The sequence below is a fragment of the Solanum verrucosum genome, unplaced genomic scaffold (assembly GCF_900185275.1).
Source record: "Solanum verrucosum unplaced genomic scaffold, falcon-dt-bn FXZP01000261.1, whole genome shotgun sequence".
Taxonomy (NCBI): Eukaryota; Viridiplantae; Streptophyta; class Magnoliopsida; order Solanales; family Solanaceae; genus Solanum; species Solanum verrucosum.
Window position 1 is genome coordinate 9,083,560 of NW_026019969.1, and position 26,481 is coordinate 9,110,040.

At 35.6% G+C, this 26,481-nt stretch overlaps 3 protein-coding genes across 3 annotated transcripts in view; 2 read left to right on the forward strand and 1 right to left on the reverse strand.

The window, feature by feature from the left end:
- LOC125816556 (DExH-box ATP-dependent RNA helicase DExH7, chloroplastic) overlaps positions 1-17,090 on the reverse strand; it is a 31,276-nt gene extending 14,186 nt beyond the window's left edge. The window contains exons 1-23 of the mRNA XM_049496171.1: positions 16,707-17,090; positions 16,401-16,503; positions 16,104-16,297; positions 15,269-15,322; positions 14,681-14,834; positions 14,222-14,610; positions 13,257-13,475; positions 10,940-11,051; positions 10,238-10,420; positions 9,520-9,599; positions 8,639-8,761; positions 8,133-8,219; positions 6,869-6,969; positions 6,072-6,129; positions 5,847-5,912; positions 3,970-4,052; positions 3,676-3,859; positions 3,194-3,339; positions 2,994-3,093; positions 2,736-2,888; positions 1,123-1,227; positions 245-385; positions 48-137 (exon numbers count right to left, since the gene is read on the reverse strand). Coding sequence (XP_049352128.1) covers positions 48-137; positions 245-385; positions 1,123-1,227; positions 2,736-2,888; positions 2,994-3,093; positions 3,194-3,339; positions 3,676-3,859; positions 3,970-4,052; positions 5,847-5,912; positions 6,072-6,129; positions 6,869-6,969; positions 8,133-8,219; positions 8,639-8,761; positions 9,520-9,599; positions 10,238-10,420; positions 10,940-11,051; positions 13,257-13,475; positions 14,222-14,610; positions 14,681-14,834; positions 15,269-15,322; positions 16,104-16,297; positions 16,401-16,503; positions 16,707-16,973 — 3,192 coding nt within the window. The 5' untranslated portion in view covers positions 16,974-17,090. The remainder of the gene's footprint in view (positions 1-47; positions 138-244; positions 386-1,122; positions 1,228-2,735; positions 2,889-2,993; positions 3,094-3,193; positions 3,340-3,675; positions 3,860-3,969; positions 4,053-5,846; positions 5,913-6,071; positions 6,130-6,868; positions 6,970-8,132; positions 8,220-8,638; positions 8,762-9,519; positions 9,600-10,237; positions 10,421-10,939; positions 11,052-13,256; positions 13,476-14,221; positions 14,611-14,680; positions 14,835-15,268; positions 15,323-16,103; positions 16,298-16,400; positions 16,504-16,706) is intronic.
- Positions 17,091-19,629: 2,539 nt separating this feature from the next.
- LOC125815915 (WEB family protein At3g51220) lies at positions 19,630-20,462 on the forward strand. The gene is made up of 2 exons (XM_049495490.1): positions 19,630-20,055; positions 20,174-20,462. Exons 1-2 carry the CDS (start codon positions 19,638-19,640, stop codon positions 20,455-20,457), a joined length of 702 nt encoding a protein of 233 aa, XP_049351447.1. The 5' UTR covers positions 19,630-19,637; the 3' UTR covers positions 20,458-20,462.
- Positions 20,463-22,010: 1,548 nt separating this feature from the next.
- On the forward strand, positions 22,011-26,055 carry LOC125816108 (nifU-like protein 2, chloroplastic). The gene is made up of 4 exons (XM_049495701.1): positions 22,011-22,342; positions 22,409-22,496; positions 22,980-23,308; positions 25,655-26,055. The coding sequence occupies exons 1-4, from the start codon at positions 22,193-22,195 to the stop codon at positions 25,844-25,846; spliced, it is 759 nt and encodes a 252-aa protein (XP_049351658.1). The 5' UTR covers positions 22,011-22,192; the 3' UTR covers positions 25,847-26,055.
- The last annotated feature ends 426 nt before the right edge of the window (positions 26,056-26,481 follow it).

The following is a 26,481-nucleotide window of genomic DNA, read 5'->3' on the forward strand; positions in this document are numbered from 1 at the left end:
AATACATAAAATTGCATCTGAATAATTTTATTAAAAAAATAAATCACCATAGACAAAAATAGCTTTATGCTTCCAAGTGATAGCAATTTGATTTGTAAGCACAATTCTACTAATGGCATTCGCAGCATCTCCGGGATCTAGCAAGGTCAAACTAAACATCAGTGCGATGTAAGAGAGGATTATCTGAAACAAAGAACAGAAGTACCAGATAGAATAACGAGGAAAACCAACTAATACCCCGTACCTGGTAAGGCCGCATGAGTTTCTCATATCGGTAAGAAGTGTAGAGACAAAAGCAGATTCCTGGCTTTACACGACCAGCTCTGCCTCGACGTTGCCTTGCATTTGCTTGAGATATCCAATCTTCAACCATGCTTGACAATTTCTAAAATCAAGAAGTTTACACAATAGAAAAACATGATTACCGGTGCACCAGACTCTGGAGACAAAGAGCAAAGGGAATTGACATTTCTTCAAACGGAACACATAAAAGCAGAGGTCCCAACAAGTAAATCATGTCTTTTAGAAGTTCAGCAATAAAATCCCATGGTTGGATCCAGAAAAGTCTAACAGGCTGGTTATACATTGCACTTTATTCAAAACTGAACACCCAATTTAGAAAACCAGATGATATACAAGACCCATTATGCCTTAACCTCGTCCTCAAGCAAAAATACATGTTTTCCCTCTGTAACTTCCATGTAATCAAAACCACTTCATCGGCTAACCAGTTTCCAAAGAAATACATATTTTTGAACTTTTATTTTACCTAGCAGAGATGACAACACATGTGTGTGCTGAAACTTCTCTTCCGATGATGCTTCTGGACCTAGTCACAGCCAACTATAGACAAATATTTTTCTATCCAAATCGCAATGCTGAACATATCACACAGATAAATTCTAACTCACATACAAAAATCCAAATATGATGAGTGCAAACTTAAGATTGAAAAAGCCTCCATGATTACATGCACGCATTTTTTATAGCAGTACTGCAAGGCAGCAGCTATTATCTAGATGGAGTTGCCGTAACAGTTGTATTGCGAGTCAGAGCTTGAAAAGTCAATCCTCTGAGATAATCAGCCTTGTCATTTGCTATGAAAGAGAGCAGAAGACGTACCTTCTTCGGATTATAGCGATTTTCTTTGTGTTTTCCACAGTCAACCACATAAACCACATCATCTATGGTTATGCTAGTCTCTGCAATATTTGTAGCTATTATAACCTGGAAGTGGTAAATTACCAAGCAAAAATACAGAACAATAAGTAAATGAATCACTTAAAAGTAGGCAAAAATATGGTGATGACTAAGAAGAGGGTTTTGCACAGACTCCACGTACAACTCTCAATTTGAAGTTGAATACGGCTGAACATGGAGTAAATGATGAGCATGCATATCTAGACAGATACAATAAATTTATGCATTATCTACAATAAGATAAAATAAACAGAGCCTGTTCCATGTTGGACCTTTCCATTCGTCAATTTCATACAGGACATAGTTGTAAATGTGTTCTTGTGAATGACTCTTGAGAAGAAAATAGCCAATGCAGCTTTCAGATTCAAAGAAATGTAAGACCCTTCAAGATTTCCTAACATAGTTCTTCATCCTAAGCGACATCAAGAAACGTAGCCTTTTCTCGGCTCCCTATGAAGATAGTACTAGCAACAATAAAAGGATGTCATACACTCATACTGCCACTACTTAACAATGAGGGATGTGAAGCAGAGTAATGTGGCACTTCAGGAGCTGGTCACACAAGCAGATGACAAATGTGTCAATCATATCATTTGAAATTATACATGAATTATGTCAGTAGATAAGGGTTTCGATGCAAATTAAATGGAAGTCGCCAACGAAAGCTGAAAAGTAGTAGTTGCGGGATGAGGCGATAAGGAGTGGAGCAGCAAGTGTTTTGTTGATGACATAGCAGTAAGAACATGGGAGAGCTAGGATGAAGACAGCTTGTTGCTTCATCATACAGGTGTAATTAAAGAATGTGAATCTTGGGTATTAACAATTAGTACAAGATCCAGGGTTTTCCCAGATGGCAAGAGCAATTAGAGCATTAACTTGCATTGGACAATGAGAGGATATGCAGAGAAGGAAGTCTCTTTCTCAGCTAAAAGAGTCTATAATACTTCAGAGCACTTCTACTTGGTATGTGCAATAGCAAAAGGAGATCCAATTGCTAGTTCTGGTGAAAGGCAGTTTGCAAGCGCAAGCATCTGTTCCATTCAAGCAATTTATAGGGGCAAATCATTCTGAAAAATCATCAAAATGAATTCCTGCACAGAAACAACAACTTACCATCTTCCAATATTACTCTTTTTTGGAGGAAGTAAGTACAATTCATTGCTGGCATCAAGAACATGCAAAAAGTTACAAAAGTGAGGAGTTGTCAACTCTGATACAAAAGGAAATTAAGATACTAAAGAGCTGACAAAACTCAAGAAGTGTTCAATGCTAGTGACAGGAGTTAGTTTACACCAGCTATATAATGATAATAAGCATTTAGCCTTCAGGGAGTAATTACTTGATTTAATTGTGTTCAGACAATGACACAGATTAATAACACAAGACACTGCACAACCAAGAACCAACACATGAAAGAGAACAGAAAAGCGCAGAGGAGAAAAGAACCCAAATTGAAGAAGATAGCATGCACACAATGTAATCAGATAGCATAAATGTTTCAATGAAAAAACATGTGATTGAATACAAAACATTACCTTACGGATATTTTCTGAAGGTCTATTAAACACTTTTTTCTGATCCTCAGATGCTACAGAAGAATGCAAAGGAAGAATCCATTCAGAAGACTGTCCACTAAACTGGAAGGACACAGACAGTCTATCGAGTAAGGTGTTTATTTCTGCAACCCCCTTCAGCAGAACACAATTCACAAGTCAATCTTCTTTTCTTCTGCAGACATAAAACTTCGAAAGAGAAAATCAAAACTTAAATAAGTGTTAAATCGATGAACTTACCGGTAAAAAAACTAGTATAGCACCCTCAGGGTATGTTTCATCAATGTAGCATACCAGGTCTTCGAGAAGATCATAATCAATAATGTCTTCATTCAATTTCCTCTGAGATAGTGAGAGATGGTTCATCACAGTATTCTTTCAGTTAAGTTTTTAGGATCTTAATTAGCATCACTGAAGAGGTACTTTTAAGAAACAATTACCAGATTTTTTGAGTTTGTCCACTGTAGTTTTGATAATTACTGGGATCATAATAGGGATTTATGTACTCTTCAGACAGCAATGATTCATCACCCCATGCAGAGAGGACAAGGTTCTTTTTCCCCCTATGATTGCCAATAGGAGCATTCTGCACTCATACAATTGGAAAGATATAAGAAGCTCTTGAGCTACATAAACAAAAAGTTAACAGACTGAACTTCAAGTCAATAAGGAAGATCTACTTCAACTGTAAGCCAATACCAGAGCAACACTCATGATGGTTTGTCAGGATCTATTCCTTACTAATAATTGATTTTGATTGGAAATTAGTTCAGCTAAAAGTAAAGATTGGTATAAGAGAAGACTTTAGAGCAGTTCCAAAGCAGAAGCTAGAAATTGCCAATGAGAGCATATGTAGCAAAGAAAGAAAATTTCAAATTTCAGTCCATCTAAAATGTCAATTAAGGCAAGTAAACTGAAATACCTTTTCCCTAGTAGATGTTCCATAGCTTAAAGAAGCCGGAGAATCAGATGCAAGGCGGTAATTGATACTCTCATAAATATCCTCAAGAAAATAAGTTGAAACAGGATGTGTTCGTCCTTGAGCGGTAATTACAGGGCAGTGACCAAAGTAATGAGAAAACAAATGTGAATCTACTGTCGCAGACCTGATGTGTAAAACAAAACAAAAAATTCATCCATGAGCAGTCATAACTATAAAAAGGACACAGAACAAGATAATGGTTGCAAGATATTGACAAACGAAACCAAACCATACATGAGTATAACTTTCAGTTTTGCCGTACCAAGGGCAGATTGCTTCTGGATGAGACTCTTCAAGACAATGAGCAGAAAATCACCCTGGTTTTAAAAGATGTTAGTGTTTCTTACAACTGGTTTCCAAATATATCCATTAATATACAACAAAGTAGAGGAAGAACCAGAGATTAATGGTATATAAGTAGACTACAGCAAAAAGTGCTATTTCCCTCTTCAGTTTGGTAGTCCTAGTCATCTAGTGAGTAGTGAGTAGTGAGTAGTGAGCAGATAAAAAGAGGGTCTCCTGAAAATGAAAATGAACCATAGCTGATTTCTTCAAGAAGATGAGAACAGTGGCACCAAACTATCATAGACACAAAACATTGGGATTTCAGAATTAAATGAATGTGACAAAAGACAAGAAAGAAAGTCATCCTTTCTGTTACTAGAGTAAAGGGCATATAATGGGGTGTCCAGCAAGAGCATTCCGCATTTGCCATAGCTGCAACAATTTGCAGAATGAGAAGTGTGACATCAAAGCCAGATTTTCAGAAGCAACAATGATTATAAGCATCCCGCTGATATCTCAAGAGTCAGACTGTCGTGGAGTCTAATAAATACTGGAGGCTCAGTCAGGAAGCAGCTTCTTTGTGTGCCTAAATTTGGCAGCAATAGCACCGGTAGTACACCAACCAAATGACGAAAAAATGGAAGGGCTTCTGAAAGAATGTGCAGCAGCAAGAAAACAGTCCTTTTATCAATCCTCCTAATGCCCAATGAAGTATAAAAGTCATTTGATTACTTCTTTCCAGAATTCATAGTCATGTGCAGTTCTTCCAAATTTGTCAAAATAATAATTCTCATACCTTTTTAATAAGGTAAGTAATGATATCAATGTTGGGGAAATCGTAAATAAAGAAGTAATGAGAGCTAGATCAAAATATGGTTCTCAAAGAAGTCACTCAGTCCTCTATACATACAAGAACCATATCTATGGTTCTTCGTAAAATCATATTACCGTAAGCTCTTATAGTCAGTATGGCACAGGTTTTCTGTACTTGTCAATTTGGATTCACGGGTGCCAAGAAAGGTAAGCAATTTACTTGGTTTGCAGCAAGAAAGAATAATAACATGTCAGCTCGCATTTGATGTGCAAAAAATGGGTGACAACATGAACATATCCTCTTGCATTGTCAGGTGGCCAACTCGCCGGTGGTGAGAGATCTTAAGATCGAGATGCTATGGACAACGACCGAGCCCAAAGAAGTAGGCACTAATTAATTGGGCCTTTAGAGATGACAAAGGGCATGATATGTTGCCCCACAAGCACTCATGTGGGTCTTATTAAAAGAAAGAAATATGAGAGCATTTAAAAAGAGAATTGCCTCTCATTTGTTGTCTCTTTTATTCCTCTCTCAATGCACCCACAAGGTTTCAATTTGTAGAAAAATAGGGTGGTTTTTCCGGAGATCATATTCTACTATAGATTCTCCGCCTTTTGGTATATTGTCTGTATACGAGATATTTCCCCATCATAACAAATTATATACATTATCATAAAACAAAAAGGAGCATGATTTAGTATGGACGTAATCAATTATCATGATGGATACTAATTGAGACTGTCACACATTTCACTGATTTATCTTCTTCATTTTCCTCGAGCTTTTAACATGTTTAACCAACCAGATAGCAATGGTCTATATCTAGACGGCCACCATTAGTAGGTACCTAATTTCATATGAATCAGCATAAGAGAATCTAAACAACATGCTTTCATATTCACATGGTCAATTTTTGATAGCCTGATCTATTTTACAAGCAAGTAGTGGAAATTAAATAAACTTGCTCGCCATAATTCATAAACACATGTCATGCATTGCACAAAAAACTCACCAGAAGTGACCTCTCATGCACTTCATCAACAATGATATGACTAACACCAGCCAAACTTTTATTTCCCTGCAAAATAACACATTTAATTGCACCAAAAGATATTGGCCAATATTTCGACATTCTTTTATAAAAAAAAATATTTAAAAAAGGTAAAGTGGGCAAAGATTATGTCAAATAAATTCAATATAGTCGGTAAGCATGCAATATAATTAGTAGGAGACTTACTGAAAACATTCTCAAAAGAATGCCAGTTGTACAAAAGAGGAGCTTTGTTCTCTCATTCCTGAAAGAGGGTAAAAAGATTAATAGATGATGTTTTGATGTAATAATCACAACTTCACAAGACAATCACAGAATCATTATCATATTTCAGTATTAATGATGATTATAGTTCTTAAAGCACGAATATAAAACGATACTTATTCTGGGTAGAATCACTGATGGGAGATTCCTATGTCCTTACATGATGACAACGAGACCCATAAAAAGCTAAGTGAAAACAGGTTTGCAATGCTTAAGGAAATCTAAGGGAACACGACTCAGCAGGAATGATTAGATCGCTGACTAAACAAAAGCAGATCACAGTGGGAGTTGTAATAGTAGCAGAGCATTGATGCACAAAATTGGCTATCCATGTGAACCCAAGTATCATAAAACTCAACATCTAAATCCTTCGAAGTCTCAGATCCAATGAGCAATATCTTATTTGTAATCCTACTCCACCCATGAGCCATGTATGGTAGACCTGATAAAAACATGTTTAAAGTGATCGAATGAAATGAATAAACCAAGTGAAATGACAGCGCAGAATCCATACATCCAGCCACATAGAGATAACTGACTGGTTTTATTAAGCACTGGTAGCTTCGCCAACACTAAAATGGTAATATAAATCAATTTCCAGACAAGCAAATTTTGAGTCAACATGACATCCAATTTCATTTTTTTGTATCCTTTTTTTTGGGGACAAGTGATAATGTATCGATTTAAAAATGAAGACTTTGGGAAGCCGGAAGCAATACCTTGCACTATCGAGGCGAACTTGGTAACCAACCAAGGACTCACTTGAACCTGGTGAAGATTCACAACGCTCATCAGCAACTCTTTCAGCCACAGAAGTAGCCTAACAAAGAGAAAATGACAATCAGCAAATCTTGTTGTCAGTGAGAGAAAACCTAAAATGTGGGGTGTAAAGAGCAAGACAAAAGTATTGCCTAATGACATCTCAACAAAAGTGAAGAGGAAGAGCCTCCAATCTCAGCTAAGCTATTGCAGAAAACCTATATTAGCAAGAAAAAGAAAAAGAAAAAACTATCTGATCGAATTTCTGAATTCCATGCATGTGTTCTTCAAATATGATCGGTTACTTCGTATAATATGGTAGGTGATCTGCTATACAAGAGTTCAAATAAGCCTTGTCCTTGATGTGATACACTTATTCTAAATTGCAATGCTTCACCGTACTCCAACTAATAACTTTGATCTTCACTGAAATCCAACTAATAACTTTGAGTTTGACCTACAATTCAACTAACGACAAAATTAATCCTTAATTCTTCATCCACGCTAAAACAAGGTTACAGAAAGGTAGGATAACCTAGAAGCAAGAACCTGCAAGATGCTCTGGAGTTATCTTACAAGGCAGCACAATTCAAGGAAATATTGGTGTGCTTATGTGTATCTTAAAATGGCTGGATGCCAAACCTTCAAAAATATTAGATGGTTCTGCACCCAATAAATGTGTCAAACAGAGAAACAATAATAGTGGAACAAATCCCAATATTCATATACTTAACCAAGATGGACAAGACCTCATATAGTATAAATTTTATCATAGTCCACAGGCAACAATCCGGAATAATGGCACCAAGGACCTTGTTCTACTATTATTGAGCTTAACAGGTGACATCAAGCTACAACGGAGGAACACTAATGCATCAAATATATTTCGAAGTCCGAATACGGCTGCATGCAAAATCTCCAAAAGTATTGGAGGGTTCTGCACACAATAGAAGTGTCAAACGGAGTAACAATAACAATGGTACAAGGCCTCATCAAGAATATATTTTATCATAGCCAACAGGCAACAACCGAGATAATAGCACAACCAGCTAAAAGCTGCAAAAATATTGGCAGCTCCGCGGAAGTCATAGAAGTTGAGAATTTGCATGGAAAAAATTACATTTTATTTTGAATCAAACAAGCAGACGATTAAAGAACTGAATTCAAGAACCAATGTTTCAGTTAGTGCAGGCAAATGTATGGTAAATGAATGGTAGCACTGACCGCGATTCTCCTTGGTTGTGTGCATATAATGTTACAGTGTCCCCCACGTCCTGATTCAATCATGTCATCCAGTATAAATTGAGGGACCTACAGTAATTAAAATGTAAGATGTCAATGATTCTAGATACAAATGTGAATTTATAAGTTACCCTCCATTGCACATAAAAACCATCTTGGTGACTTCTTAAATCAATTAGCTTTATTTGGAAATTTTTCTGACATATTCTCTAGCAACTGTTTAGGTGAGTAGGATCTTCTCTACAGCTCACTATCTGAAAATAAGAAGAACTGATTTGCTATTCCCCTTTGAAAAAAGATTGATTTGACAAAACACGTCAAGCTAGGATCATTGCAATAAAACAAGGGAAAGAAAGTTCTCCAAAGAATGGGAAAACAGGACCAAAGCACATAACTAGTAGCACCTAAACAGAATTGAAAGCTGCGCCTCAACACAGTATTGAAGTAATTTTGGTACAGAAAAAAGGCAAAATTTAAGAATTCAACACCTGGGTTGTTTTCCCGCAACCTGTTTCCCCACAAATGACCAAAACATCATTCTCCTCTAGTGAATGCAGGATCTCGCCTTTTAAGTCAGCAATAGGAAGGGCAGCCCGTGATTTTAACATCTCCTGCTTGGAGAACATAATTAAATATCTTCAGAAATTGAAGCAGACAAAGAGGTAAGTAACATCAATGATAAAAGTAAAAAAAATAATCAAAATTATGAAGAGAAAAGAGGGAAATAAGGAAAGCCACTATGTAATGACTGCTACGGAAATGCATGATGTAAGGCTGGATAAACTTTAACCACCAATATAGCGTATGCAGACAACCTGAAACCTCAGAATCCCAGCAAACAACTGCCCCAGGTCAGTTGTTAAGTCATGAAAGCTCTACCAAAATAACATGAAAAAGTGAGAAACCAACCTAGGCTTCGCAAAGCTGCAGACAACCTCTACAACAAAAACGAAAAAGAGCCGTTTGTATCAAAACTAAAAAATGTAAAGAAATATAGTAGTTGAAACCCTAGCTTGCAACAGAATCCATATCCCCACCCCCACCCCAAAAAGAAGAAAGAAAAGGAAGAGTACACATATCACATCCCTCACTGTTACTAAAATGCCGAAAGTGCAACTGCTAGAGCCCTCTGGTTTTTATTCTGTCTTCAGGATCTTTCCTACCTTTTGTTCATTGTCATCTTTCAAATTCTTTCATCATTCAAATCTGTGTTATTCATCAGTGATGGCTATCTATGTGAAAGTGTAACAAGCAGCCCAAAGTGAATGACAACTCCATAGTAGATGGCCTTAAAGTTACAGCAGCACTAACACGATCTCATCCACAGTGCCACATAATTTTAATAGTATAGAACTAGAAAGGCTCTGACCTGGTACTTCTTCAACTTCTTCCTACCCTCCTGCTCCTTTTTCAGAGAGAAACTTTCTGCTTCTTTACGGGGATTTTTAGCTGCAGAAAACAAAGAGATTAGACAGCAAAGGAACCATTTACATTCGTAGCAATGAACTCCCAAAAGCCTCCACAAACCTGCAAAAACTAACAGGTATACAAGATCTTGTAAAAGTCAATAACTAAAACTCACTGTTTACCACTTTACCCCTTCCCTAAGGGCAATATGCTGAACCTATAACTAAATAGAAAACATTATCTGTTTGAGGTACTTCCATTTTCACCAGCACGAGACAATTAGTTCGCTTGTTTTGCGATTCTTACCTATGAGTCATATCTTCCCCAAAAGAAGGAAAAATGAAAAACAAGCTACGTTAGAAAGGCACAGATTGAACTGCAGTAGACATCAGAATAAATCATTTATTGCCAGCTAAATGAACAGAAAAGAACAAAATGTATATAGACACGATCACCAAATATTAAAGACTTATTATATCAGAAATTCTTTGAAAAGCAGTCTTAATCTAGATCCATGGTTGACGCAAAATCAATAAAATAAAGCAAAAGAGAAATTCAAATTCTACCAATACCAGCTTCATAAGAAATGCCATACATTTTGCAGTGTTTTAAGAAAATAAGTAACAATTTCAAATTATTTTCTCATGCAAACCAGAAAAGAATTTATAAGCATACTTCACCTGTAAAATCAACAGGCACCGTCTTATCTTCGGTGGTGTGAGGATGTAAAAACTTTTCTTTGCTAGCATTATTGGAGACATCAGAATGAGTTATGGTTTCTGAACCGCTAGCTTCCAGCAATGAATCCACAAAATAGGCCCTTCGTTCCACTTGATCATCAACAATATCTTTCACAGAATCACCTGTCCCAGAAAAGACCCCCATGCACATGAAAGAGGTGGAGATATCAGACCAGACCTTGCGAATCTAACTGACACAGACTCGGGTTCTTCAGGTTGTTAATGAGGTGTGCAACCACTAAGAGATCAGCCGGATAAAAAAATAACAGAAGAGAATTATGCTGCCTACATCAGTGAAACCGTTTAAGGGTTGAAATAAATTTTGGAGGGATTATTCTTTTTACGTAGGATGCTTCAAAATAAATTCCCTCTTTTTCCTTGTTTTCATAGATGTTGTAGCATAAGTTTTACCTCTGGACAAAGATTTTTGAGTGTATTATCTCTCTATGATAACTTTCATCAATCAAAAAAAAACTGTTTATCAATATAAGGTTTGCAGTAAAAAGATTAGATAAACAATTATGGGCTCTATGGCAACAAGAGACCAATTTGATCAGGGTGAAGTATAAAATTGAGTTATCAAAATGCTTAATGTAATATCAATATTAAACATTTGACTCCACGTGAAGTTAGAAAAATGACCTTCCTCCCACAGCAAAATAAGTGATGCATATGGCTCGGTAATTGGCATGTGAACTGGGAGATCTGGAAACAAGCGATGGAGAGCATACGCTGCAACTCTGTTTTGTGCATCCTGAGCAAATCACAGTTCAAAAAAGAAGAGAATCATGTTTTAGAATCACATCTCAAAACAAAAATCATAGCAAACTAAAAAAAAAGTAAGCAAGTGTTTTTACAACAGAACTCTGCAAATTCCAGTTAATTAATAAGATCTCTGGTTCCTGAAACCAAGATCATGAATTTTGTGATTTTCCTTATAAGCTTGAACACTGGTCATTCCAAACTACAACATTAGATTGTATTTTCATCAAAGTTGCAATTACGTGACATCAGATCTAAGTAAGACCTATAGAAAAAAAATATCAAATGCTTTTTACAAGAAAATGACATCATAGTTATAGCAGAGTCCTGTCAACCGTGGGAAAGCAAATAGAGAAGAGAAAGCAATAGCTCTATGAACTGCCTCTTACCAGCATTTAATGAACTAGCCATAAAACTTCAAGAGGGGTTACGAAACAGAGGGGGATCCACAAAGGGGTTAAGACTGATGCAAAAACACGTATGGTGAAGTCCAATACATACCTACAATGCTGGAACAGGGATGGAAATGCAGGAAAAAATGAGAAGAGATGGAGGATTGTCCCAGCTTGCATTTGGTGGACAATTTGGAAGAAAAGGAATCAAAGATGTTTTGAAGGAAAACAGAACAATATCCAGAAGATAAAGACTAATTGCCTAGAGCTTTATTATTTTTGGTGTAAGCAAGTAGTGATAGGAGATGCTGAAACTGTGTTTAATATTATTGACTGGTTGTAACTAGAAGATCCTAGGAATGATGTAAGTAAAACTTTTTGGAGGGGGACTACACTTTGATTTGATGTAGTATACCTGTGGATATATAGAAGTAATGTTTTCTTTCTCAAAAAAAAAATAAGTGGGGTTGTCACATTACCCTTCATGTTTCAATAATTTGATATTTTCCTTTTCTTTTAGTAAGTACAGCAATGTTATTCACAAAAATAGCAAAAAGAGAGAGTTCGTATATGTACAGAGAGTACAGAACTTCTTTCTTACAACCATGTTAAGAATTTCTATAATTTCGCATATTTATTCCTCTAAATCGTGACATTTTTCATTTCCAATTGATTTTGCATCCAAAAGACCCATCACAATTAGGCTATGTGAATTACACATGCAAATACACATTTGATTAATGGTATCAACTTCTACTCTCTTCCTTCTTACAGATAGCCCTCACAAGTGTCTTGTGGGGATACTGGTGCATCCTTCTCCTGCCCAAACTACTGGCCCTCTGTAGGTAAATTCACAGTTTCTTAGTGTTCAACAACAGAACGTTTGTTATTTCTCTGCTCACTTCTCAAGTAGGAGATTTTGTTCTTCCAGTCAGTTGAAACTGCAGTTGGACCAGAAACAAACTCTCTTCTAGCTCAGGCATTTTAAATCTTCCCAGAAAATAAAAGAAGATATGTGAATTATGGAGGAGAGAAACTAAAGGAAAAAAGAGAGAATTTAGCAGTGGAAAATAAATCAGAAGAATCTGTCTTTACCATAATTTACTTTAATGTTTCAAGACAGTCTCTCACCATATATATCCCTAAGACCTTCTCAATAGTATCACAAATCTTTTGGGTTACGAGCTAACATCTATTCCATATAAACCTTCAAAGGTGTCTTAAAAGGCAAAAAGATAATCTGAAACGCAAAGTGTGGCTTTGGGCAGTGTCAAAGTGCAAATTGAACAAGCCTACAGAACAAACTGGAAAAACTCTAGAGAAATCGATCAAATGCTTGAATAGAAAAAAGGTCAATAATCAGTTTGATGGCTTGAAAACCAAAGTTTCCAATATTATTTAGTAGTGCCTAGAGGCCCTGACATATCGCGGACTGAACAAAAATTCAGTCCGCTAAACTACAGTGACAAACGGAGCTAGCATATCTATTTTTGTCACCATTGCAACTTCTTGATGGCAATCAATGAACATTATCAAAAAAGAAAAAACTCCAGCGACAAACAATGTATATATAGCTAAGCAAATTCAACTGCTATCTTACAAGAAACGAAGGGATAAATGACACACTCCTATTTTGATGTGAATACATGAAATTCTCCCTATTAGGGTATATTTTACACCCACAAACTGAAACGTTGTGTAACTGCCAAATAGTAGAACTGCAATTATCATTAACTTCTCTTTCCTTTTTTTTTTATAGACGTACAACAAATGCAATAACAGTATGAACAAAGCATTAGACATACCTCAGCAGTAGAAGAAGCATGATCCTGACTAGGAAGCTCAATTGTTACTAGCCCTCCAGCTTTTCTGCTCTTACCCCTCCCACTGGCTTTGCGCATTATACTAACTGAGTAACTTGTAATATTTCCTTTTCCAGGTATTTTCGCATATTTTGGTGCCTCCCATCCTGATCTTTGACAAAGTTGGTGAAGAAAAGCCTTTGGAATCTTTCGTGGATCTCCCTGCAATTATGCCAACAGTTGTAACACTTTTAGAGAAGGAACAACAACTTAAGAACAAAAAGCAAGAAGACCTCAAGAAGAAAAGGGGTGACACAAATCTAACATGGTTCACATTTTGCATCACATGTTGTTAAGAGGGGGTGGTTTAACTTCATGCTACAGAACAGGTCCATACGGGCTCATCGTGGATTAACCTTCTTACCAGTATCAATTTACCTTAACAGTTCTTTTTTTCTAAAACAATAATTTCTGTACCAGTTTGCTCGCACTTGACTATTCCAGGGATACCTGCTACCTCCAACTTACACGAGTACCAGATAACTCAGCACACCAAGGCTTAGGCAGATTGGAAGAAATCACCTAGGTTTTTTTGTCTTGGAATTTGAACCTTGGTCTCCAACAAGGTTTCAACCAACTTCATTAACCGTTATGCCACACCCTTTGATGCAATAACACTATCGGTTGTTTCAAATCTAATAAAAACAGAGACAAGTTACACCTTATCCTGTCAAAGTAACTACATTGAAAAGGAAAACAATGAAAACATACTTTGTTCACTTTAAGAGGCTACCTTATTTAAGTTAAAACTACTGATCAGGAATCTTTTTCCTATTATATCCTTCTTTATACCAATAGAGGAGCTCCAAATCTTCTTTGTTTTTTAGGTAACTAAAGAGGTGCTCTAGATTATAATCTACAGTGAAAAATTTACAACCAACTCATAAGATCAGGTACCAGACTTTTACCTTTTTCCATATACCTTCTAACTTCTCCAAGTTTTTCTGACTGCATAACTCTCTCATCTTTTCTTTCTTCTGCAGTTCTAGTACAGTAGCCAACACATCAGCGGAGGAATCTTCTTCAAATAAGAAATCACCAAGCTCTATGTCTTCTGGTTCTCCTCCTGAAGCCGCCTTGTCACCTAAAGGAACACTTGATGGATTGTCTTCGATGAACTCATTAGAGCTGTTATTGACAGACACTTCGTCCATTCCTATCTCATGTTCATGAATATCGGACGTTCTGAAATTGTGTGAAGTAACATCGTCAACATCAAGTTTTTCTGAGGACATGTCTAACACCGCATGGACGGAAGCACTTTCATGTGCAGATTCCAGGATTTCATCCGGTAGTCCTATAATAAATGTCATAAGTTAAACTTGCTAAAGTAATGGAATGAAAGCACAATATCAAAAGTTTTCAACCTAGAGAAGATATCTCCTGCTTGATCTTCCGAATGGTTCGGCTGGCTTGTTCCTGGCCCTTTTTGTCACCGCACTCTTTTGCATGAATAGCTTCCAGCCTAGCAGTATGAAATTCTTGAACAATGGACTCAACACTACGTTTTTTCCGCGGGACCTGTTGACGAACAAAACATGAATCAAGACCAGTAGCATGCTTTTCATATTCTTTGAGTAACAAGTGTTTTGAGGGATATTGATACTATATCTACTCTGATAAGACAAAATTCAATTCGCTACAACAGGAAAAAGGGGAAAATGCTTTAAGGAACTAACTGTTATAATATCCAGATTCAACTTTACATAAACATGTCATTTTCGCAAGAGAAATAGCCATACAAGCCTTCCAAGAATGTAAACCATGTATCTACTCCATCCACCAGCCCAACCCAAAGCCTGAACATACTACTACAATGAACTGGGAAATGGATACCGATAAAAGGAAAGCCTACATCATCAGATAGTCATTACTAAAGAGGCTGTGTGACACAAAGCAAGTGTACTGATGATTTATTAGTGTAGAAACATGGAAAAAGTTGCCATGAGATTTACCTGCTCTAGGGAACCATCGTCAAAAAAACCAGATTCCCAACTTTCAGCTTCATCCTGCAAATGCATAGTAAAAGAAGAATGTATAGACTCAGCGTTGCACACTTTGAATTTCAGTGGCTTTTAGATCTTTAATATTGGGAAACTTTAAGATTAAAAAACAGAGAATTTGTTTCAGATTGAAATGGGATTAAAGATAGATTTCGACGAAGTCTAGCTGCCTTAGGTCAGGACTCGTGCCCTAATTCTTCTTTTCTTTTTTTGATGAAATAAGGTGTTTCATTGATGGCATCAAACGGATGAGAAAGTCACAAAGATAAGTAGATGTAGCTCCAATAAATTGTTACAGTACTCAGCTCAGGGAGCTAACCAAAAACAGCAAAAAGTATATGGATTAAACTAGAGCAAGTGATGATGAAATCTAGGAGGGAGAGCTAAGTTGCTCGGATTCTCCAAAAATGTTGCCGCACCCGTGTCTGATCCTTCAAACATACGCTATTTTTGGAGGATCCGACACACACTCATCGACATTTTTGAAGAGTCCGAGCAGCATTGAGGGAACAGCATCACGTCCTAATTCTTTATCATGAATCTTAGTTATATTTTTCTAAGACAACAGGTAGCTGTGAAACAAAAACAATATGTTAGAAGTGTTAAGCATGCAGTAGCTAACTAGGCATAGCCACTCTCCTGCAGAACCTTTGTCAGTTACCTTTGGTCTCACTGTAGACAGATAATTCACAAAAGCTGAAATCATACACAGTGCAGTAATTTAGCACCACAGACCCATTGTACCCGCCAGTCGAACTAGAAGTATCAAATAGAACTGTATAAATACCTCTTCCTGTTGTTCCATATACTGACGGATCCAATCAGCTTGTGCGCGTTCAACTGTACGTAGAGATTCACTATCACTTCGACCCTTCGGCACAACTGAAACTTTAGGTATTTTCTCATCTTTAACTTCTGCCACAGATGAATCTGCTGAAGGAACCCAATCTTGTCGAGCAGTTGATATGATACCAACAGAACCTGCAAAAAATGCATATTCATGAACTTAACTTCTTTCTCCTTAACACAAAATTCCTCAATATGGCTGAGTCTGGAAATTAAACAGAACTTTTTTAATCAATACCTTCGTTCAATTGGGAGGTACCACTTGAAAACTTCAGAGGAAGCTCATTTCCTCGCAAATTCAAGCATAGCCAATCTAAAGCAGCTTCAAACGTGGCTCTCTCCTTTGTAATTTTTTTGAAATGGTAAATATTATTAAAAACTATTTCAGAGAGAACGTGTCTGATTATATCTCCAAATAACTAAAAAGGAACACATTCTATGTGTCAAAAACAGTAATCATGTATATTTCTTGAAATTACACCGTTAAATTGATCATTAAATTTTGTGATTGGAAAGATGGACGTTTTCTTGATTAGTATAGTACCTTGAGAGCGGATAAAGCACGTTCAATTTGCTCATTGGTAAAGCCCTCGCAAGAAAGCTTTTCGTAGATAGAACTAAGTTTCTTGGCCTTCTGCGCTTTTGAGAGAGCATCCTCTGCTGGAATAGGATTCGGAGACTGAGTGGAGCGGCCTGAATTAAGCAACAATCGTCGGAGGCGATTCTCGTTCTCGGCAGAAATTTGCAATTTGGGACCTGTGGAAGAAGAACCTTTGCCTTTGGATGATTGAGGTTTCTTCTTCGGTGCCATAGAAGAAAATGGGCGGGAGACAGAAGTAAATACAAAGTGAAAGAAGTAACAATGGTGAGACAGTAGCAGAGAGAAAATTTGATCGCCAGAGTTCAGACGCAGACCGGACCGATGGTTGTGAGCCCAAATAAAAACGGTCGATGCTGTTGGCCTAGCTTGTACGCGGTCATGTTTAGTACCGTGTGCATTTGATTTCATCTAGGTGATTTGAAATTTTAAAAATTAATGTTTTGGACACGAATTTTTATTTTATGATTTTTTATATAAAAAAATAAATTGAGAATTTGATATTATAGTATTACATTTTTAAAATATAAAAATTAACTCACAAATTTATATTTTATTTTTAAAAAAACTCACCATTTTATATCTATCAACTACTCTACTATTATTTATATGATTATGTAACAAAATTTATACTAGTTGATATTATACTCTTATCAATTTCTATTTCCATCACATGATGGTAAATTACACCCCTACCCATTCCAAACTTTTGGAAAAAAGTCATCTCTTAAAATAATATTAGTTTGTTTACACGAAATTATCTCATTTCCGTTATGTGTTTTTTTTAAAAAAATAATTATAAAAAAATGTTATTTTTATTGATAGATAAATATTATATTTTTAATATTGGTTTTCAAACAAATGACTTTTAGCTTCATACAAAATATTATGCTATCATTCTCAGGATTTCAAAGGATGTGAATGAGATCGTGCAATCTGATCAAATGAACTTTTGATTTCTCATTGAAATAAAACATGAACCATTATGTCAATCATTGACACACAAGTGAAATTGTCATATCTCGTGCAATGTTATATAATTTTTGCAAGAATATCAAGAGAATGATGAAATATTTACGGAATATGAGCATAATGATATAGTTATTACTGGTATTGACTAACAGACAACTCAAAGTAACAATATTGGTTTATTTCCGGTCATTTGATCGAGAAATGCATGTTCAATGCGAGGAGATTGACAGTACTATGTGAGAGGATCTTAATAAAGAGCAGAACACTACAACACATGTTAAGTTTTATTTTTTATTGAACTAAAATTCAATTAATAAACGTTGTATTTTTTTCTTGAATTAGCTTTGTGATATTGTATTATATTTTTGCTCATTTGGTAAGATTGTATAAAGAATTAGAGCGATTTTGATAGTTTTCACAACTTATGAGCTTTTTTGTGTTATGAGCAAGAACTACGACTTAAAAATTCAAATTACATGTCCAAACAAAACTTCAACTTCATTTTATATGATTTCATATCATGATTTTCTCTCACATGACCAAACGAGGCCTTAGACGTGGGACTGTATTATTGTTAACTCACGTACTTTCTGACTGGCTTAATACGTTAAATTGGCTTTTTTATTGTATTAAAAATTACTAAATTAGTTACGTCGATTTATTAAATTTATAAATCAAACTGACATACATTTTTTTTATTTTCAATTTTCGTTGATTTTCTCAATTCTTTTGCTTTCCTCAATTTTTATACCATTACATTGTAAATAAAAGTGTACAAGCTTCGAAAAAATAAAACATTCGAAAAATCAAGAAACTACTAACAAATCATAGTCAATTGATATGTATTTTTATCAACAAAAATTTGCATGTTGCTTATGAAGACAAAAGGCTGCAGTATGTTAATATGTAACCACCGCAAGAAGAAAATGGATGGAGATATGCTACTTCTTAAAGTAAGTACGTAATTCATACCGTTATTATTGCATACTTAAAGTAGTTTAATTTAGCTATACTGATAATATAAAAATATCTTTTATTTTTAGTGACATTAATAATTGGAAAATAAGATAAATAATTAATTACAACATGTTAAAATATATACATTTTGTTGGCACCCCCTGTGTATATGTGAGTTAAATACTATTTTTTTCGTCTCATATTTTATGTGACAGTCTTTCATTTTTTTGTTCATCTCAAAAAGAATATCATTTTACTATAATTAGAAATAATTTAATTTTAAAATATCCATTTTACCTTTCATGAAAATATTTTCAGCCACACAAATATCTAAAAATTGTTTTAAACCACAAGTTCCAAAAATCTTTTTTTTTTTTAAATATCGTATTAAGTCAAATGGTGCCACATTAATAGGACGAAGGGAGTACTAAATAAAAATCTTATTAGTACTATACGAAAATTTTTGTTAGGAAGCACACTTACTTCCTTTAATAGATTTTACATGATGCAAATCTAAATTAATCGAGATTTAATACAGATATCAAACCTAAGGAACAAATAAAAAGAGAAAGATAAAACCTTAATTCATTTGCTTGGTAGTTGAGGAGTCAACTTCTTCCAACTTCAAAATCCCTAAAAACTTAATCTTCAAACAACAGTATCTCTCTATATCCATATATATGATCTCTAATTCACCAGCTTGCCATTAGACTAGCTACTTACATATACACTCCACCCCACACTAGACCAATCTCCATTATCAAAATCTCTTATAACTGAATATATTTGAAGTAAAAGCAAAGAAAACTCTTTCAACCTTATAGCAATCATGATCCAATAATAATAATAATAATATTGTCTCACATATCTCTCTCCTTTCCATATCTTTCAACCTTTCAAACAAATTAAAACACCATGGAAATAACACCAAAATTATCATCATCAGCCATGGATTATCATTCCAACGTTGATTCTTCACGCCCTTTTCGCTCCGTCAAAGAAGCCGTAGCCATCTTCGGTGAACGATTTTTGGCTAAAGAAATCTATTCTCCAAAGCCTTTCACATTTCCAACTCAAGAAAGTCCATGGAATACAAACAATTATTCTCCTACAAGTGCTAATTCTCAAGAAATTGTTTTAAGTGCCACGTCATGGAAATCTGCTTCTTCACCAAGTCCTCAAGATTTGAATGATCCTATTGTTGTGGAAGCACTGAAGAAGCTAGAAACTGAGCTCGAAGAAACAAAGGCAGAATTGAAGCTTATGAAAGCAAGAGAATCTGAAACTGAAATCGCATTAGCTTCTTTAAACGCAGAGCTTCATAAGAACATGTCCAAATTGGCTCAAGCTGAAGCAACTCACGCAGGTTAGAGACAGATCCATAATTTTAATAATTACTTAATAAACATTATTATTATATTTGAAATTTTTATCTAAAGTTATGAGTTCAGTTCCCTAACTAACAACATACATATATATTGCAGGTGCAATGGCAGCAGCAAAATCAGTGAAAGTCAACAACGAAGATTATGGGAATAAGAAAAAGGAAATGATGAGATCAGTGAAATGGGAATCATCATCACCAACATTAGCAGAGATGTTAACGATTGGAGAAACAGATCTAGGTTTGCTTGGGAAGAAAAAGGAAAAAAAGAAGACAATGAAGAAGAAGCCCATCATTCCACTTATTGCAGAGTTGTTTTCAAGGAAAAAAAGAAGTTCTACTAGTGTTGATAATCCACTTTTTGCTTCTTCTCATCTTTTCTGAAATGAAGAGAATTAATACTTAATAATGAGAAGAACTACGTACACTAATTACTATATATCGTTGCTTGATGTAACTTAATTTTTTCTTCTTCTGGATTTTTCGTTGAGATTCAAGCCTGAGGAAACACCATCATCTTTTTAATTCGTGTGTTTGTGTATAGTGATGCTCTTTTTTTTGGTTCCTCTCAAAGTTTTATATTTTATAATTTTTCAATATTTCCATGTGTCAATGTTCTAGAAGAGGAGTACTATACTTTGTTATTCCTGTTTTATATATGTATGAGCTAATTTGAATTTTATGTGTTGGGTAAAATATTTATACAGTTAAATTACTCGAAGGTAATGCGCGCATGCACACAACATGGAGTAATATATTACTGAAAATATTTATACCGTCTATATATAACCTGAAATCATAAAATTTTGAAGGGAAATTCGAGAAAAATGATTTCATTATTAGTTTTGTTTTTCCGATCAAGAGTACAACAAAGTGTCGAAAGAAATTATGGTAGAATGTAAATTATCCTAGCTAAAATTAAGAAGAAACTAATTCTTCATTTTTAATGGAAAATTGCATAAGTCATTGTAGAGGTAAAAAGAAATTTTTTAATTAGAAGGAGAACTATTACAAAAGTAGGGGGCATCAAAGTATTTTTCGTTTTCTTTTTTAGTGATGGTACAACTGCGATTTTATAAAAGAAAATTCCGGTAGAAAAGACAAATCCAAACATGCTCCAAAAGACCAAAACCTAATATTTCCTCCATCTACTTATAATTGTTATATTTTCCTTTTTTTTAGAGTTAAACTTTAAGAATTTTGATCAACATTTTACGATGTACTCCCTCTGTCCACTATTGTTTGTCAGGATAAGATCATGCACAATCCTTGAGAAAAATTTAATATAAGGTGCAATTTGACTAATATAACACTATTATCAATCATTATTAAAATGATTTGTACTTTTTGAAAACTATAAAAACAATTTTTTACACATTAAAATAGTCTTGTAACTTTAAAATGACTACTTTTTGAAACCAATAGTTAGGTAATTATTAAGGGCAGAATTAGAAAAAAAGTGACTAATTGTTTCTTGAATGACAATTAATTTTGGATAACTAGTTTTAGTTTATCTGACAAACAATAGTGGACGGAGGGATTATTTTTCATCATATTAATATACAAAAAATTGCAATTTATTGTATAATTTTTGAATAGCTATATAATAAATTAATCAAATTAATTTAACTTTAAAAATTAATTAAATTGACTTAAGAAAAGCACACGATTAAAATGGATGGATAGAGTGAGTGGCAAGTATAAAAATAAGACCAACATGGGTTGTGGTGCATTGGTGAGAGTGCTTCACCCTTAACCAGAGGTCTCAGGTTCGAGCCTTGGGTATAAAGAAAATCTTATTGGGAGCGTCACCCCCGAATGGGCCCTGTAGAGCGCGATCCAGATTTAGTCGGAGCTCTAATGTGGGCTCCGAACATCGGGTGAAAAAAGTGGAAAAAAAAGTATAAAAATGAGAGCAAAACAAAAATAAAGATGGACACACAAAAAATAAATTAAATTTTCCGGTCCACAAAATACAAATAGAAGAAAAAGGGAAAACAAAGAAAAAAAACAAGAAGGGAAGTGAGAGAAAGTAATCAAATTATTTGTGATTTTCAGAAACAATCATCAAATTTGCAGTTGGTGAATTTGATTTAATTGGATAATTTGATACAAAGAGATGCAATCAGCCATGCTATTGAATCCTCCAACTCCTTCTTCTTCATATGTTTCTAGAAGTTTACAAACCCTAGATTCTCCATCTTCATCTTCATCATGCTCTCCTTTTTCTTCCACCGCCACTCTATTTCTTCCTCCTCCTCCTCTCAAGGTATATCGTCTTGCCGTCGAATTTTGTCTTTTTTCATTTGCCTAACCATCTGCCTTTACTCTGCAGATTTCGGGTTTCTTTGGAACTCGAGTTTCCTCTCGGACTAGGCCCAATTCATTACCGCGCTCCCTGCGTAGAGCTTCACAGTATCGAGGTGTGCTTTTTGTTTCCTTTTACCTTCATGAATACAATATCGTTAATTTGTATTTTATATTATAGCTTGTACCGAAAAATATGGGGATTTTTTTCCTTGCTACCTGTTTTAATTGGAAATTTTGCTTAAATCATTTTTATGTTCAGAACCAATATGTTAAAAAGATTTTAGCCTTCTGTGGAATTAACTAACTGTTATATTATTGAAATTGATTAGTTTGTAATGAATTTTCAGATAATCACTTACTTGGATGATTGGAAACCGCAAGGCCCTAAATTTATCTCTTCTATATTAATATACCGGAAAGGATAACAAAGGTTCTTATTAGCTTAGCCTGTTGGTTTTTAAGATTAGGTCACAATGTTATTGTTCTTTGTTCGATGGAATACTTAGAGTTAGCGGTAGTAGTTTCAACCTTGCTAATAAATGTTTTGAGACTCTGTGTAGAATCTGAAATGATTTGCTTGTTGGCTCTTGGTGCAGTTGTAAAGGCTGTTGCAACTCCAAATTCAGCAGTAGAGCCAAATTCAGCAGTAGAGTTACCGCTTACTTCAGAAAACATTGAGAGTGTGCTGGATGAAATTCGACCATATCTGATTTCAGATGGAGGAAACGTTGCATTGCATGAAATTGATGGCAATGTTGTAAAGCTAAAACTACAAGGAGCGTGTGGATCCTGTCCAAGTTCAGTCACGACAATGAAATTGGGAATTGAACGTCGTTTGATGGAAAAGATACCAGAGATTGTTGCGGTTGAAGCAGTACCAGATGAAGAAACTGGCCTTGAGCTTAATGAAGAAAACATAGAGAAGGTAGCTGCTTCTCTCCGTTATTTATATGTCTTACATACAACTGACACAATCCTTTCGAAACTGCAAAGCTGAATTATATGATCTTCAACACATCTTGGAGACTTGGACTAATTAAGTCAGTCCTAGATTACTTTGTCGTCATGCAAATTGATATTGGATTATGTAGTTATAGATTATTTTGAATGATTTCTCAACTTATAAATCCATTGATCTAGGACCTTCTAGTTTGTGGCACTAAGAAACGGAAAGTCTCAGAGTTGTTTCAAGAACAAGACCATTCTAATTATGTTCTGGTCCCCCCCCCACCTTATATCTGTTGGGTAATGTGATGAAATATTAGAAGTGATTCCATGTTTGTTACTAATATTAATTGGAAGTATTATGACCTGTTGCCCCAGATCCAACTATTGATGGTTCTTCTAAACCAGTAAAGTTGTCATGTATAATTACTTAGTTCATAAGAAGAACATGCCATTTTTACCTTCAAAGTTGGCTGAACCAGCTATGCTCCCTTCCTGGATAGGCAGACCACATACTTGAGTCTGTTGCAATAGTGCCAAGAGCTGACCTTACTACTCCATGGGGAGTTGTCTGCTGCATTAGATTGATTGTGTTCCTTCAGTGTTCTCAAGATTCGCTACAGAAGCCTCCACACCGGAGTGGAGCTTCCCTTTTTCCTCTATTAGAGAATCTGTTAACTTGCAACACTTATCGACACTGCCTTCTTGTTATGAGACTCTAGCCTCTGCCCTTATGAAATCCAGCATTAAGAAACTCATTGAGTTAGACTGGCTCAGTCATGAATTGGAAGTAGTAGGTTGCACTTCCATTTGAAGCTCATCCTGAATGACCTATGGGAGGAAATTGTGGCATGATTATATTGTTTCTTCTGACTCCAATAAGTAGCTGATTCATTAATTTTGTTTGAGAGCTTGGCATTAGGTGTGATTGAACTGTGCATTTCACATGATTTTCATAAGATATATTTGGATTATGGAGTTGCTCCAGGGCTTTGATCTAGTGGTAAGAGAGTAGCACATAATGTGTGGGTTAGGCGCACGTCACGGATGGCCCTCACCACAGACTAAAGCTTGGTATTAAGTGGAAAGGTAGAGGAATGCGGGCCAATTATTAACTGAGTTCCGAATTTTTTGCCGCTGACCCTCAGAGATCTTATGATTAGCAGTAAAAGAGGTTTAAAATGATGGAGTTGGAATGACAGAATTTTTGAAGGCCATAGGAGAAATTTACATAGCCTAAATAAAGATGTCTTATTTTACTAGCCTTTTGGTGCAACTTAGTTATTGCACATGATTTTTTATTTTTTTTGATGACCGAGAAATCCGTTTGTGACCCGCCCTTTGGACCAATCACAGCTTTCTAAACTCGGTGGATAATGCCCCCCCCCCCCCCCTACCCTTCTCCACTTAAATATCAAGTTTCGCTTTGCATGGTGTGGGGCTTGAACCTGCGACCTAAGCCACAAATCCTCGACCTTTTGCCACTCGAGCTAGGCCTTGGGGGCTAGTTATTGCCAGTGTTATCAAAGGCGCGCTTAAGCCCTGAAGCGAGGCTCAAAACGTGTTGAGCGCTTCGACTCGCTTTATGTGCGTTTCAATGTTGTCATCAAGGTTCTAAGGCAAACGTTTACTTGCCAATGAGCCTCGTATGAAGAAGTGACACTAAATAATTGATATTTCACTTTATCATAATTTTTTTTCAATTTCTTTGGTCATATATTTGTCATTCATGTTTATAATTATTAGTCTTGGACGAAACATATATATTTGTATTCTTTTCTCCCTTTGCGCATTTTTCATTAAAGCCCACACTTTATTTGCGCTTAAAGCCCTCACAAACCTTAGAGCTTTTTTGCGCTTTTCGCCTTTGATAACACTGGTTATTGCACATAACATTGATGCAATTTTAGATATAAGGGATCTGCACGATCTGTAATTATGATTTATCGCACTGGCTTAGTGCAAGTACTTATAAATCTAAGATTATTTATTAAAAAGAAATACTGGAGTTGGAAGAGCAATATGTGCTTCACTGGTACTGTATGATTTGCTTAATATGTGCACCTAGATGTTGTTGCAGTCGAAGCATAGAAACTACTTTGTCATAACTAATGCTTGTTTGTCTTGTCTGTGAAAAACAAGAAGTATCTATGGCATCGGCATGTTCACAATGTGATCTTAGACTTCAGCACTTCAACAGCTATACCTATTGATTAAATTGTCGCTAACTCTGAGCCTCTGACTAGATTAAATAAATGTGTGCTCAATAATCTTTGTTTCTTCCCGCAAATCTTCTTACTCTATTTTTCTGTTGCAACTATTTTAGGTTCTTGAAGAGATACGGCCATATCTTGTTGGGGCAGCTGGTGGAAGTTTAGAACTTGTGGCAATTGAGGAGCCAATAGTTAAAGTCCGAATCACAGGTCCTGCAGCTGGTGTAATGACCGTTCGTGTGGCTGTAACTCAGAAACTGAGGGAAAAGATACCATCAATAGCAGCAGTTCAACTCTTGCAGTAGAATGTGGGCGCATAAGCAAAGGAAATAGGAGCATGATTGGCTCAGTTAGCGTGACGCCTTCATACATTACCTATATACCAGCAAAGGAAACAGTACACGCTACTTTGTACAGTTGCTCTGCATCTAATTTCAGTCTTTATGTTCTATATTGTATTATTTGAATAGGCACACCCTGGAAAGGGATTTGCAATACCCAGTTTGTGTTGATGGAGATGACCCTGTTATGTGTGTTCAGATGAGAGAGAAGACTTAACAGTGATGAGTACCAGAAAATTTGACGTGAGAGTTCAGACGCAGACCAGACCGATGGTTGTGAGCCCAAATAATAACCCCTATTTATAAGATGCTGTTGGCCCAAACAAGAAACTTGTATGCGGTCCATGTTTGATTCTTAATAGGTGTTTGCACACGAATTTTATCTGATAGTTTGAAATTAGAACGTTTGATTTATATCTACAAATCATTTATTTATGGAAACTTGCAACAAGCTTCTTGTTATTAGTAAAACTCTTAACCACTTTCCTTATGAAATCCAGAACTAAGAGACGGATGGAATTAAACTAAAAGGAATTTTTCAAATAAGAACGCTCCATTATGAGTAAATAGATACTCTGGAATCATAACGATTATACATA